The 13,056-nt window shown below is 43.3% G+C and overlaps 1 protein-coding gene across 2 annotated transcripts in view; it reads left to right on the top strand.

Moving 5' to 3' along the window:
• Positions 1 to 6,462: 6,462 nt before the first annotated feature.
• Positions 6,463 to 13,056, top strand: part of TRPM7 (transient receptor potential cation channel subfamily M member 7) — a 57,198-nt gene continuing 50,604 nt past the window's right edge. For both annotated transcript variants that reach the window (XM_064157697.1, XM_064157698.1), the window contains exon 1: positions 6,463 to 6,543. In XM_064157697.1, coding sequence (XP_064013767.1) covers positions 6,541 to 6,543 — 3 coding nt within the window. In that variant the 5' untranslated portion in view covers positions 6,463 to 6,540. The remainder of the gene's footprint in view (positions 6,544 to 13,056) is intronic.

The following is a 13,056-nucleotide window of genomic DNA, read 5'->3' on the forward strand; positions in this document are numbered from 1 at the left end:
TTATCAGAGCTGCAAACCTCAGAGGCTTCAAAATTGCAAGGAGAAGAGGGGCACTTACTGAAGTGCTTTCCTGTTTAGATCGGTCCAATCTTTACAACACAATTTCATTTAGTCATCAGAAAAAGTTTTTCACTGTGAGTGTGGTTGACCACTGAAGCAGGTGGCCCAGAGAGGCTGTGCGTTCTGCATCCTTGTTGATGCTCAAAATGCAAATGGACACAGGCCTGGCAGCCTGCTCTGAGCAGGAGGGTGAACTAGGAAATCTACAGAGGAATGTTTCAGCTGTACTGCTTTGATTATTAAAGCATTTTTCTGTTTGTCTTCCAGTTTGGATAATCTGATTTCTATTTTCTTCATAGGAAAACTCAAATTTTATCAACACAACATGGATTTGATTTTCAGTTGGAATAATTTACTTATAAACTGTCAGATTTAAGCATGTTTAAAAGCTGTGTTTGGATTTGTAATGCCTTTGGAAACTAAAGCACCCGTTTTATTTCCAAGTAGCCTACTTAGCACACTTTACTGTGTAAATGATTTATCTTTTGAATTTTTAAGGAAGGAGGGAGGAGAGCACCTCAGCCTGTTATCCCTTTTGTCAGAAGTGAGTGATCAAAGTTCAGGGTTTTGTGTTCTTGAGAGAGGCTGATGATGGAAGCTCAGGTATCCCTGGAATCCCTCTTATTTATAAAGAATGTGCAAGATCCTGTTTCCCTGAACACTGAGGGCATCGAATAGCTGAGAACAGGGTTTTTGCTTGCAGCTCTAAGACCTTTTCACCAAGAAAGCAGTTTAGATCAAAGAAGCCTCCCTTTCAGATATTTCTTAGCAGTGTGCTCACAGGTATTCTGCTGTCTGCTTTTGTTTCCTCTCCTTGCTTGAGCATCTCGGTTCTTTCCTCTTCTCTTCATGCAATACCAGCATGTTGAGAAATGTCTTTCTACACTTCTTTGTCTTGGACCATAATACATGCCTCCGTTCTGGTATGAAGAGCAGTGTTTATGAAGAAGTTTAATCTTTTCGACTCTCAAAGCAAATGGGACAGGTCATACCCACCAATTCAATCCTCCAGTAACAGTAATTAAAAACAGTAGTCTGTCTTCTGCACATCCATATCTATGCTATGGTCCCACTGACTTCCTAGGGTTTATGTGTAACAGCATGGAAGGAATTTGAAAAACACAAAAAGTTGGGTTTTTTTTGTTTATTAGAGGCTGAAATGCACTCCTGCATAAACCTACCAGAATATATCAACTTCTGTATTGCATACATGCACACAAGGAAATACAATAGGTGTCGGTACATTTAAAAGTTCAACACTAAGTCACTTTGATGTCAGACTTTGTTGTGACATATCCCTATCAAAGCTACAAGACAAGTGTGGTCTTTTAAAATTACTGTTTCTTTCAAAAGGTAATAGCGATTATGTAGGGAAATTGCTCCATCCTCATGGCTTTAAGGCTGTAGAAAACCAGCAAAAAGGTATTTCTCTAGTAGCTGGCTTAGAAAATAAAATTTAAAAATAAACTTCCATAGCAGCAACAATGGAAAAAAGAGTAAATGAATGCTCACTGGTACCTTTTTCTCCCAAGAAATACAACAGCAAGCTTCTACAGGACAAGTGATGTTTTTTGTCAGGGTCACCATCAAATATGATTTAAAAAATGGACAATTAAAACTGGTCCTGTATAAGCTCACCTAAAATTTTACTTTTTTGATTATGAGTTATCTATTCGTAGATTAAAAAAAAAAACAAACAACATTTTTTAAAAGTAACAGAGCTCTGTAAAGATACTACTAAACTTGTCTCAAATGTCTACAATTCAGTAAGTAGTTTGTTTGACCTGTTGCCCTATTCGTGCAGACTAGTTTGTTTAGACTGTCACACTGTGACAGCGTGTGTGTCACACAGCAGCCTGCTGCTGCTGCCTGGCCAGAGGGAGAAACAGCACCTCTGGCTGCAACCATTTCCTCTTAAGTTTCAGGCAGTGCTGCCACGTAAAGAGGCGCTGCACTTCTGCTTCTTGCACATGAAGCTTTCCTTACGTGAAGGCCACCTTGCTTCCTGTCCAGCACGCACCAGCTCAGCTGCTAAACAGTGACAACTCAAGAATTTGCAGAGACCAAAGATTGCAGTGGGGGAACAATTTTCACAGGGAAGCTTTAAAAATCCTAAAAAAGTTGTCGGGGGTAAGAAGTTCAGAAGGAATGAAGCTGATGTAAAGTCACATCAGTTCTTTTTTCAAAGGCAGGCACTGATAAAATCTTGCAAAGGGACAGCATTATGGTGTAAATGTCCCCATACTGTCCTGGCAGCTACTGTTTTTACAGATGTAAATAGAGACACGGAGGCACACCCTTGTCGGTTTCGTGCCAGACTTCAGCCTGCCTTGGTTCAGCTCTCAAACAGAGTTTTCTGAGCAGTAAGGTATCATGTTCTCAAACAGGCTATGTGCTTATATCGTATTTCAGATGATGGGCTGAGTAATGTATCTTTTTGGGTACACTTATGGAGCATGTTGAAGGAAAAATGGTGCATTCACAACTACTGCATGTGCTCAGCTCATTAACTTAAATATCCCCTTCTGTTAATATGGAATATCTTTAATGCAGATTTTAAAACTGGAAAACCCATGCTTCCGTTTGCCTAATGTTGATATGACCAGCCACACTGCAAAGCCAAACTTGAGCTACTGTGGTTTAAGGCATCAAGCCTTCTGTACTGCCATCAGAAAGCTCCTGTAGGATCCTTTCCTAGTGTTGGTGATAATTTGCCAGTCCCAGAAAACCCAAGAACTGGAACCTCAGATCTCACAGACCATTCCCTATATCTGTGTTACAAAGTCTGTGGCTGACTTTGTATAAAGCTCTAGCCCTACCTTAATACCCAAACAAACACAGTGAAGCACCCTACTTCTCTAGGTCACACGGCTGGAGGAGAGATGAACCATCCCAGTGGCCTTTGAGTGATACCAAACCACCTCTCTTCTCTCTATAGTCATGCTACTGCCATGTTCCTTTTTTATAATTACTTTGTACAGCGAGATGTTAATGCTTTTTTGGCCAATTTTAGAGCATTTCTGTTACTTGTGAGATTGGAGTCTAAACCAGAGTGGAGAATTTGATTTAGGTGTTGAATATATAAAACTAACTTCTAGTATATTGTTTTTTTTCCCCCGATGAATTTACCCTAGATTTTATGTTTGATTTCTTGAAGGTACAGCTAAGGCACTTGCTTCCTTTGAGGGAAAATACTTTCTCAGTTGTTAATGGTAACACATTGCTCAGATGAGTGACATAGCAGAAGTTGTATTTAAACTAGTTATATTCCATTGTAGATAACAGAATCTCTCTTCGGGTTAAAGGTCCCTAAATGCAATAAAGTATAAAATTATGCTTCATTCTTTCCTTCTAATTCACAGCTGACAATTGTTGATTTGGAAGGAGATATCCAAGGAATTTTGAGCTGTTTGTGTAGTTGGAAGGCAATAGGACGAAAAGTAGCTAATACTGCTTCTACTGCTTAGCTCTCTGAGGTTGAGGTACTACGGTGAAAAGACTTAACATCTGAATGTTCAAGAATTCACTCATTTTGAATGACTGATGCTGCTATCTTTGGGTCAAATGATGTCATCTTCTGATCAATATAATAAAAGGATGCAAGTTGACCTCTTCATGCCATATGCCATGACTCCCCGGTCATGGGGATGTATTTCATTATGGTGCTATGTCCTGCCCCCCTCCCCAGCTCCTTTAGACAGAGTGAGGCAGAGAGGATACTTATGACTGATTCACAAGTTGTTCCAGTGAAACAATGTGCTGTCTCTTCTTGAGCCTATGATAGTTTAACTCTCAAACAATTTCATGTCAATCTCTTCAGTTTGGCAGGATCAACAAGAAAAAAAGGCATGAGAAATTTCTCACCTCAAGCTATTATGTTCTCCGAAAATAATAGCTTGTACCAGAGAAGTCTCACGCTCAGACTGGCTTCTAGCTCTCGTTTCTTGTTCCTTATGATTTGTGGATTTACAAATATTAGAAACCAAAAAGACAACCGTGAGAATCAAGCCAGTGTAGCCTAAATACTGCTGTGAGATGAAACAAAGCACTCAATCATAGATAGGTTTGACCATTAATGTCATATGGGAGTTGAGGTTTAGATTATTCAATTACAAACAGGAAAAGAAGAAGGAAAGTAGTTTGTTAGAAATGCTTTTTAGTATTAGCTGAAGAATTCAGAAATCCCCCATTTTCTCTTTTCTATTGAAAGTTCATGAACCAGCTCCAGAAGATTTTACTGAGATTCCACTGCTCCTTCTGTTCCTGCTCTGTAAACCAAGAACTAGAACTAGCACATGGGAACATCAGCCGGCGTGGGATTTCTCCTGCAGTAAGACAACGAATGCGGCCTGTTCATTGTGAGATCTGGTACTCGGGACTAACTTATGTTTCCTCTGGAATTTTCCTATTCAGTGGAAATCAAGAGTCCTAGGAACCTAATTTTCATGTCTATGTAAGAAGGCAGAAATGCTTCCTAAGTTAACTAAAAACTTATTTCGGAGTTCCCCTACGGCAACACCCTAAATTGGAGCTGAATGCCTGCATCTGCGTGGGCCTTCTCAAAGTCGCACCTATTGTTTGGAGCAAATGGCTTCTGCTGCCAGAATTTACTACTGGGCTTGCCCTGCTAAATGGCTGTTAATGCGAGGGCCGTTTTCCCCCCCTCTTATCTACAGTTCAGTTTAAGTGATCAGCTACCAGTTTTGCTACTTTTTTAACTGTAATGCTTGGTTTGACTTTTGATCACCCCTTTCTAATCGCTGGAGTAGCGTACTCAGGTCTCTCCGAACAGTCGGCACTCCCTGCGAGGATCAGCAGCTCCGCACTGTGACGCAGCGAGCCGCGGCTGGGCTGGGAGCCCACACTCGCACCTCCGGCGGCTCAGCACCACGCCGCGCACACTGAATGGTGGCGTTCTTGCAGCAACGAAAGATGGATACCTTGTTCATCTCGTCACAACGCAAACGATACTGTCTGGCAACGAAAATAAAGTTTTTTTAAAATAAATTTGAACGTCCTGATTATTTTTTTACCAAAGTTCTGCTCTTGTACGACTGCGACATTTTAGAACGGTACCAGGATCTTTACGCCAGATTTAACTCACTTTCGAACCATGTTTTCATTGCAAAGGAAATGCTGAGCTACCTAACTGCATCTATCTTAAATACTAAGCATACATTTTAGAGTATTTTTCCGGAGTGTCTATTTCTCATGCTTGGGGAACACAACTAATTTGAACCAAGGTTATCATCTTCCCGTACAAAACCTGTTCATTCTCGCGTATAGCTTGTTGCAATATATACAGATAAATATAATGAAACACGCAGTAGAAATTATTGTACAACGCTTTTAATTTATTACACTGATTCTCTGCATGCCGATTGCCTTTACAGACAAAAGAGAGGGTTCCGGCCCTGGGCAGTCCGTAATCTGAAGTGGAAGCAAGAGTTAATTCAGGTGGAAAAAGTGCATCCTTCCTTTTCCACCCATAATTAACTTTCATTTGTTTCTGCTTAGACCGTGTTAGAACAGTTTGAGTGCTAATAGCGGCACTTCCACACATACCCAAGAGTGGCAGGAGAAGCTTAACCGAATCTTGGCGAATGCTGTTCCCCATTATGCATTTTAAAGATTAGTAACGACGGGTTACCAGCTACCAGTGATTCAATAACACGAGGGACACTACCCACCCGGCTCGATGGGACGTTCAGGTGAGCCGGCAGCCGAGCCCCGAACGCCGACCCTGGCCCCCTCCTGCCAGCCCCACTGCCCGCACTGCGCCAGCCCCTAGGGGCGGCTAAGGACGGTGCTGGGGCTGATGTTGGTGCTGAGACCGGCTTTCGGGAGCACAGCCTCCGCTCTGAACCCCCACTTGCCATACTACTTTGTGTCCCAGAAAGCTCCGTTTTTAACGTCTCTTCAGCCTCTACCTCACGGGGAGCACGACCACCAGCCCTCAGGCAACCATTTAAGCCGTTTCAGGGTTCTCCCACACCCCAGCCCACGGTAATGGGAGACTGAAACCTATCACCTCTCATCTCTGGCTATTTCGGCTTTTATACTGAGGGCAGCCAGGACTGGACCTGCGCCCCAGCAAAGGGCGTCTATAGGCGGGCAGCGCCGCACCGCCCCGGCGTCCCCCTCCTCCCAGGGGTGGTGCGCGCTGACGCGGCAGCGCCGCGGCTCTCAGCCGGCCGAGTCGCACAATTATGAGAAAGAGCTGCCGGGCCGAGGCCGCCGCCAGCGCAGGGTCCCGGTGCAGAGTCGAGGCAGTGCTGTCCCGCTCGTCCCGCTCATCCCTTCACCCCCGGAGCGCTGTACTCGCCCGGCTTCTCCCCAACCAGCCCTCCACTGCTGCCGAGCTCAGCCCCGATAGATGGAGACAGGCCCCGCCACCGCCGAAGCCGAACCACGAGCAGGAGCTGCCCGGCGCGAGGAGAACCAGAGTCGGCGCCGAGACCCAGCCCGGCCCTGAGGAGAATGGTGAGGGTGGCACAGCCCAGGGTCGGGCTTGTCGCGGCAGACAGGGGGGAAGGGGATAGGGGCGCCGCCGCCGTATCAGACCTGTCGCAGCCGCCTGGTTCCGAGTGGCGGTCGCCCTGATCGTCTTGGCCCCTCTAGCGCACGGGCTGCGCTCCCGCTGTGGCGGTTGGCTCCCTGCCCCGCCCGGGGTGCCCGGCCGAGGGGCCTCGCCGGGCTGTCACCCCCGGCCGGAAGGGGAGGTGCGGCGGGCCCGCCCGCGCGCGGTGCCCTGGCCCCAGACGGGCGGCAGAGTGCCCCGGCGTCGCCCTCAGCTCTCGCCCGCCACTCGCTGGGCCCTGCCCTTCTGGAGCTCCCCGGCCGGGGCTGACCTCAGCCGCTGAAGCGAGGCGCCTGACATGGAACTTGTTCGCGTGGTGCCCGCGGGGTCGACCAACGCCGCCCTGTCTCCGGCCTCGCCGAGGGGCGGCCACTGCCCCGCGCATCTCTCCGCTTCTCGGAGCGGTGCTCGGGGCAGCCTGTCTCCCTGAGGAGGGGTCTTCGCGGCTTAGAAATCCGATCTCTGCTTCAGTGCTCCTTGCGGATTGCCCTGATCTTTCGTTATGGTTTTGGCTGACCAAAATTTATGCGGAGGGCTCTAGTTCCTTGAGATACAGCTGTTCTTCCCTTCTGATTTGTCTGCCTGTTTGCGATTTCTACACGCTGCCATGTGCAGGTGATACAAACCCTCACAAAGAAAGAGATGTATGGAATTCTACAAAGAAAACGCCGGTTTAATTCCAGGTCTTTCTTCCGGCTACTGATCGGTTCTTTATCCGTATACGTTTATTCCCTAATTGATAGAGTAAGCCGTAACACCAACGAATTTTAAAAGTCGTTAAGTGTGGAGTGTAAATCTGTGGATTTTAAGTCTTCTTGAAATTCTCCTCGGATGTTTCAGTTTAAATAAAGGTGGGGTTTTTTTTCCACGCTATATTGATCAAGACCATAGGGATTCATATCCATGAATCTTCCTTTTCTGACTGCCTGTGAACTGTGTAGAAATGTGGACTGTCTTTTTTAGGATCTACCAATCCGGTGCTATTCTGGGAAGAAGCTGAAAGTGCAGCCTTCCGTTCTGAGTTGAAAGAGCACTTGGCATCTCCCACTTGTGTGGTGTTTGTTCTTTTCAGCTGAAGTGCTTGTTTGGTGGTGTTTTTTTTTTAGTTTTGGGGCTCTTTCGTCATTTGGTTTTTTATGTATTATATCCATATTGGTTTAGTGTTGGTGCTGAGTAGTCTAGAAATGGACAGATTGGGTTTTATCATTACAGATTTGTGAAGTGGTCATGGCTCTGCAGATTTTCTAGCAGCATCACGTTTGCAGTGTTTTATACTTAACGTGCTGCGTCTGTTAATTCTGCAGAATCCAGTGTATGACAGGTGTTTTGCCTGAGTCGAACACAGGACATTTCATGCAAGTTGATTTTGCTGAAAATTTCCCTGCTGCTCCATGACTGTTTAGTGATTTTTGACTAATTGCTGGGCAGCGTCCAAGATTAAATCAAGAATTATTCTAAAGAGTCGTTCAGTGTGGCGGTTCCAGGAGTTCAGTCTCTTAATGTGTGTGGGTGAGATAAGTGTCTGCTACATCATCCCTCATACCTTCTGGTATGAGGCCATTCTTGACTTTGCTATTTACAAAGTGAGGAGGAAAAAAACCCTTTGTGCATGTGGAGCTACTTAGGCTGGTTTTGGACTGTTTGTATCTTAGTTTCCTGATACTTTACTTTGATTTTTTTTTTTTTCACTTGAGCTCAAGAGTGGAAGGGTAGTTTTCACTTTCACAAAGGCACCTGGGAACATCGCCTTCCATTTAACAGTTATCTAACTTATCTTTAGAGATACTCTATCAGATCGTCTACCTTGCCTCCTGGTTTGTCTTGGAGGGAGGTACTCTATTGTGTCCTAAACCTTCTTTTATTTTCTTGTCCCTTGAGACTCTGTGTAACTCTAGGTTTGCTGCCTTACCAGAAAGAAAAAAGCTTATCATATCGTCCCCACGTTCTCTGCTCTGCTGGTGATAGACTGCAGCATCCAAACTCTTTCTCATAGTTATCTTTACCACTTGCTGTGCTTCCCTTTCCTGGAAGCTTTGCACCAACACCCGAACTTTTCCTGCTTCACTTTCATGTGCCTTCATAAGATGCATTTCTATAAACTGTTCCCTCCTCGTGGACAGGTGTGATAGATGAATGTTTTCTAAACAAACCAACATGGGTTTGAACCGAAGTAATTGGTGCTGACAAGATAGGGTTTGGCCATAACGGTTTGTCGATTTTACACTTTACACAAGTAATGTTGCAAATAAATCTCAAAGAGGATGTGCCAAAAGTGTGTGTGAAGAGAGGGGAGATGCTCTTACAGTCTGTCATTTGTGTGCTTGACACATTTTTGCATAGCACTTTTAATTTTCTTTCTCAGACCTTGAACAGCCTGATTAGGAGTTTAATACATAATTATACTAGAAGTGACGTTTCTACTAAAGCTTTGATGCTGTTGGCATGTTGTCTGAAGCAAGTCCAAATTTGAAGTTCAAGACTTGCAGTCCGTTTTTAAAATATGGTTTATGCTTTGAAAAGGCAATGAAATGATACTTCTTGTGCCAATATACTGAGCCTGAAAAATATATCTTTGTCTCTTTTTTCCCCTTTTAAACAGGTATTTATTTCTTTTGGAATATCTTCCTTCCTTTAACTGTGTCTACTTTGGCCACAATATTTGCATGCCACGTTAATTTGCAGAAAGAAGTAACATCAGCGCTCTTGCTCTTTTTTTGTACCTTTTGTACTTTTTTTAAAGGCAAACTGACAGTAAAATCAAGATGTGTGCTTTCCAGAACTGAAGTTTTGTCTTTGAGGTCACAATTCTTATTTCTAATGTGAATAATTCCTTCCTGGTGCCTTTTAGCTTCTCTCATTGCAATTGCAGCAGCTGGCTTGCTAGCAGATAAATTATGGAATAATCTAACCCTGTATATTTGGACAAGTTACTTACATGATAAAGGTAATATCAGTTTTTACCTCTGATTCTGACAAGTAGTGGTGGCCTTTGACAAATGAGTCTATATCCTTCATTTCTACAAAAAAAAAAGTCAGTGATGCTGACCAGACCTGTAACAAAACTTGATTTTTTGTTTTTGTCATGTTCCCTGTCCCCAAATCTTTCTTCTCTATTGTATGATCTGTAATCTTTTCATTATCCTTTATTTGATTTAACTTCATCTGTTTTGCACACATAACAAAGATCTGGAGGTAATGACATCATGTTAACATGTTGTGATATAACCTATGCTGAAAGTCACAGCGTGGTCGGGGTTGGAAGGGACCACCCGAGATCATTTAGTCTCTGTGTCACCCCCACCCACTCCCAGTGATCTACTTAATCCTTGGTTTCTGCTATTCCTTCAGTCTTAGCTTTTCTTTCACTTGAATTATAGAGGGGTTTGTATTTCAAGTAATAGGAAGCTAATTTATCAAAACCATGTATTGGCAAGCTGCACTTCCTGACCTGGCTAGGCACAGGATTGGCTGGGCATGGGTGCTGATGTGCAAGAGCAGAGATAGGATGTGCAGGAGGTGACACTTACCCTTTTGGTAACATCCAGTCATGAAACCAGCTCCGCCTGTCTTGTCAAACCATTGCATCGAAATGAATGGGAACACAGATCTGAGCAGCAGTGTTGCAGAGACCGGTCTCCCTCACAGTTGTTGCTCTGGCAGAAGGAATGCTATTTTTGTGAGGAGCAGTGAGGTGTTTTTTCATCCTTCTTTACACCTATATTTTGCTTAGCTTGTAGGGTAAATGTGAGCCAAAGCAGGGGTGTGAGCTGCTTTCCTTGATTTCCAGGTTTGCTGGAACCACAGTTCAGCTCCATTTTTTTCTTTTTCCCCAGTCACTGTAGTTTTTGCAAAGTAATAGGGACAAGGCATATTATCTAATCACTGTTAGGCCAACAGAGGAAACTTCCATACTCTCCTGTCTTTTCAAAGAAGGGAAGGCCAGTGAAATTCTGATGGAATAATGAAGTAGAGAAAGAGACAGAAACTGGGATAAATAACATTATTACCCTTAACCGTATCACACTTTTTCTTCCTGAGAATGGTATGAAAAGACTTGTAAACATGGAGAATACAGGGAGAAAAACAACAGTAGTGCCCAGTGCAGGCATTGAATTTAGTTCATAAGTTATACATTTTTTCCCCTCACTTAAAGCAAAGTTCAGATGTTACTGGGGTGGTGTATTAGACCTTAAATTTGGGAAATTATGCTTAAAAAATATCCTGAAAGTCACCTCAAACCTATGGATTATGTAATACTTGTGTTAATAGCAATATCTTTTTTTGCCTAAAGGATCTTACAAAGCCAATCTATCTTGAGTTATTTTCGCCTGTTTTCTCTTGCCAGATTTTTCTGAAATGTCTGACAACTGTGCACATGGCAAAAGTGCAATTCTGAGCTTGTGTGTCCCAACCCATCTTTATTCCGGGAGGATGGCATGTGATTTGTGTGCTAGCATGGTTGATTTTTCTACGGTTGCAAAGTCAGAGTTTGACAGACTGATTCAGTCATGAAGTTGATACTCTCTTTTGTGTACTTCGATGTTTTCAGAAGACCATCCAACTTCAGAAAAAAGCCTCTTGCAAACTTTTATGGCTACTTAATCTTCAGCCTCTCCGTGGAGATCAGTAGTTTACCAGATACAGTCCAACACGAAGTGCTTGTTTTCTTCAAATGCACTTCATGTGTTTTTCAAAATACACGCGACAGGCTTCTAGGTTGTTTCAAAGAGTGTGGGTAGATATATGCCTAGTTTGTTTGTGTATGAAAATTATGCATGTATGAATCTTGTCAATGTCTAGATTTAAGCTAGTAATTTTAAGAGCAACACTTTGGAGGGGCCCCTTCCTGAGCGTCAGAGCTTTAAAGCTATTTGAAGGTCTGTGGCCGCCTGGGCAGGCTTTTTGCTTTCCCTCCAGTGCTATTGGATTCTACCTTTAATTGTTTACTAGAAATAAAAATAAAAAGGCTGCAAGGTCTGAAAATTGAGGTATTTTCTGTTAAGTTCTGGTTTGCTGACTTTTTGGTGGTGGGTTTTTCTTTTAATTTTTACTGGCAATCTTTTGGGTGTTTATCGCGGCATGTTTTTGCCTTTGTATGCTAATGCTTTCCCGTGTTGGGAATACTTTCTGTGTTACAGCTCTAAATTAATCTAGGTGTTCAGTCTTTCACCATCATATAACTGTAATCTTCAGAGCCTGGGAAAGTGTCTGTTACAGCTTAGTCAGTGTTAACACAATGGTTATTGCAACTGAATACCAGCTTTTGTTCCATGCACTGTTCCCACTTACCTCTACCCAAAGAGGTACTTGTTTTCTTGATCTTATCTACTTGATTCTTGTCACCTCTGCTAAAAGACAACAGAAACTATGTTTACACTTTGTAGTCCCCTGACTTATGCTAAGTGGAATTTTGCAAGATGTTTCTGGCTCATGGTTCTTATCCTAATACGTGCTGATTTTTTACTTATTGGTGTTTTTATTTTTGCCTCCTAATACAGAAAAGTTATTTTTAGATCTTGTGTAATGTGGATTTAATAAACTTGACTTCTAAAAAAATAAAATTACCTCCCCCCCCAAACAATCTTGTCTTCTGCAAACTAGTTTCTAGTTGCCCTGTTAGGAGTGCTGTATTTCATAAGCACTTGTAGTCTAAACATTTCTACACTCGGGGCACTTTTAGTTTGCTATTAGCTTAGCAGTCCAGGTCTTCCCACATTTATTTATTCATTGACAATGTAATTTCCGAGACTGACCTGGAGTGCTCGAGGTGCGGATTTGTGTGTTGCAGGGTGACAGTCTCAGATACGGGGCAGGGTTGAAGTTCAAGTCTGTAGCATCTTTATTAGCTGCTCCCCAGTCTGCCAAAACTCTTTAAAGGTGTGGCTCTAATCCAGTCTAAACTCATATAAAATCTGGTTGTCACCTTCCACCTGTCCCTTTGTGCTTTCCTCCTGTGTTCTGTTATTGTTTTGGGGATCTGGGTTGAATAAACATCTAATCACCTCCTCCCCTTTTTCCTGAGGATTATTTTGTTGGTCATTTCACTGACTTGACTCTCCACGTGACTGTGTAAATGCCAGTGCTGGTATGAGTTAGAGTGGGATCATGTGCAGAGGCTTAGGAAAATGGGATTGTGGTACCCCCAGTTTGACGTGAGATTTGGAGCTGGCTTGGAAATTTGCTCTGAGGTGCCCAGAAGTTGACTTCTGCCATCGTATTTGTGTTTGAAAACTCTGTATTGCCTGCTCTCCACGAGTTTTGAATCTCGCATCCTTGCATACAAGAGTGGACAGAACTGCATCATCACAAGTCAGGTTCTGTAGCCTCTTGCATTGCAGACTTTGTCTGCATGTGGTATAGCTATGCTCAAATACTTTTGTATCTAAGTTCTTACTTACAGACCTTCTTTTCTGAAT

The sequence above is a fragment of the Pogoniulus pusillus genome, chromosome 17 (genome assembly GCF_015220805.1).
Source record: "Pogoniulus pusillus isolate bPogPus1 chromosome 17, bPogPus1.pri, whole genome shotgun sequence".
In the NCBI taxonomy this organism is placed as follows: Eukaryota; Metazoa; Chordata; class Aves; order Piciformes; family Lybiidae; genus Pogoniulus; species Pogoniulus pusillus.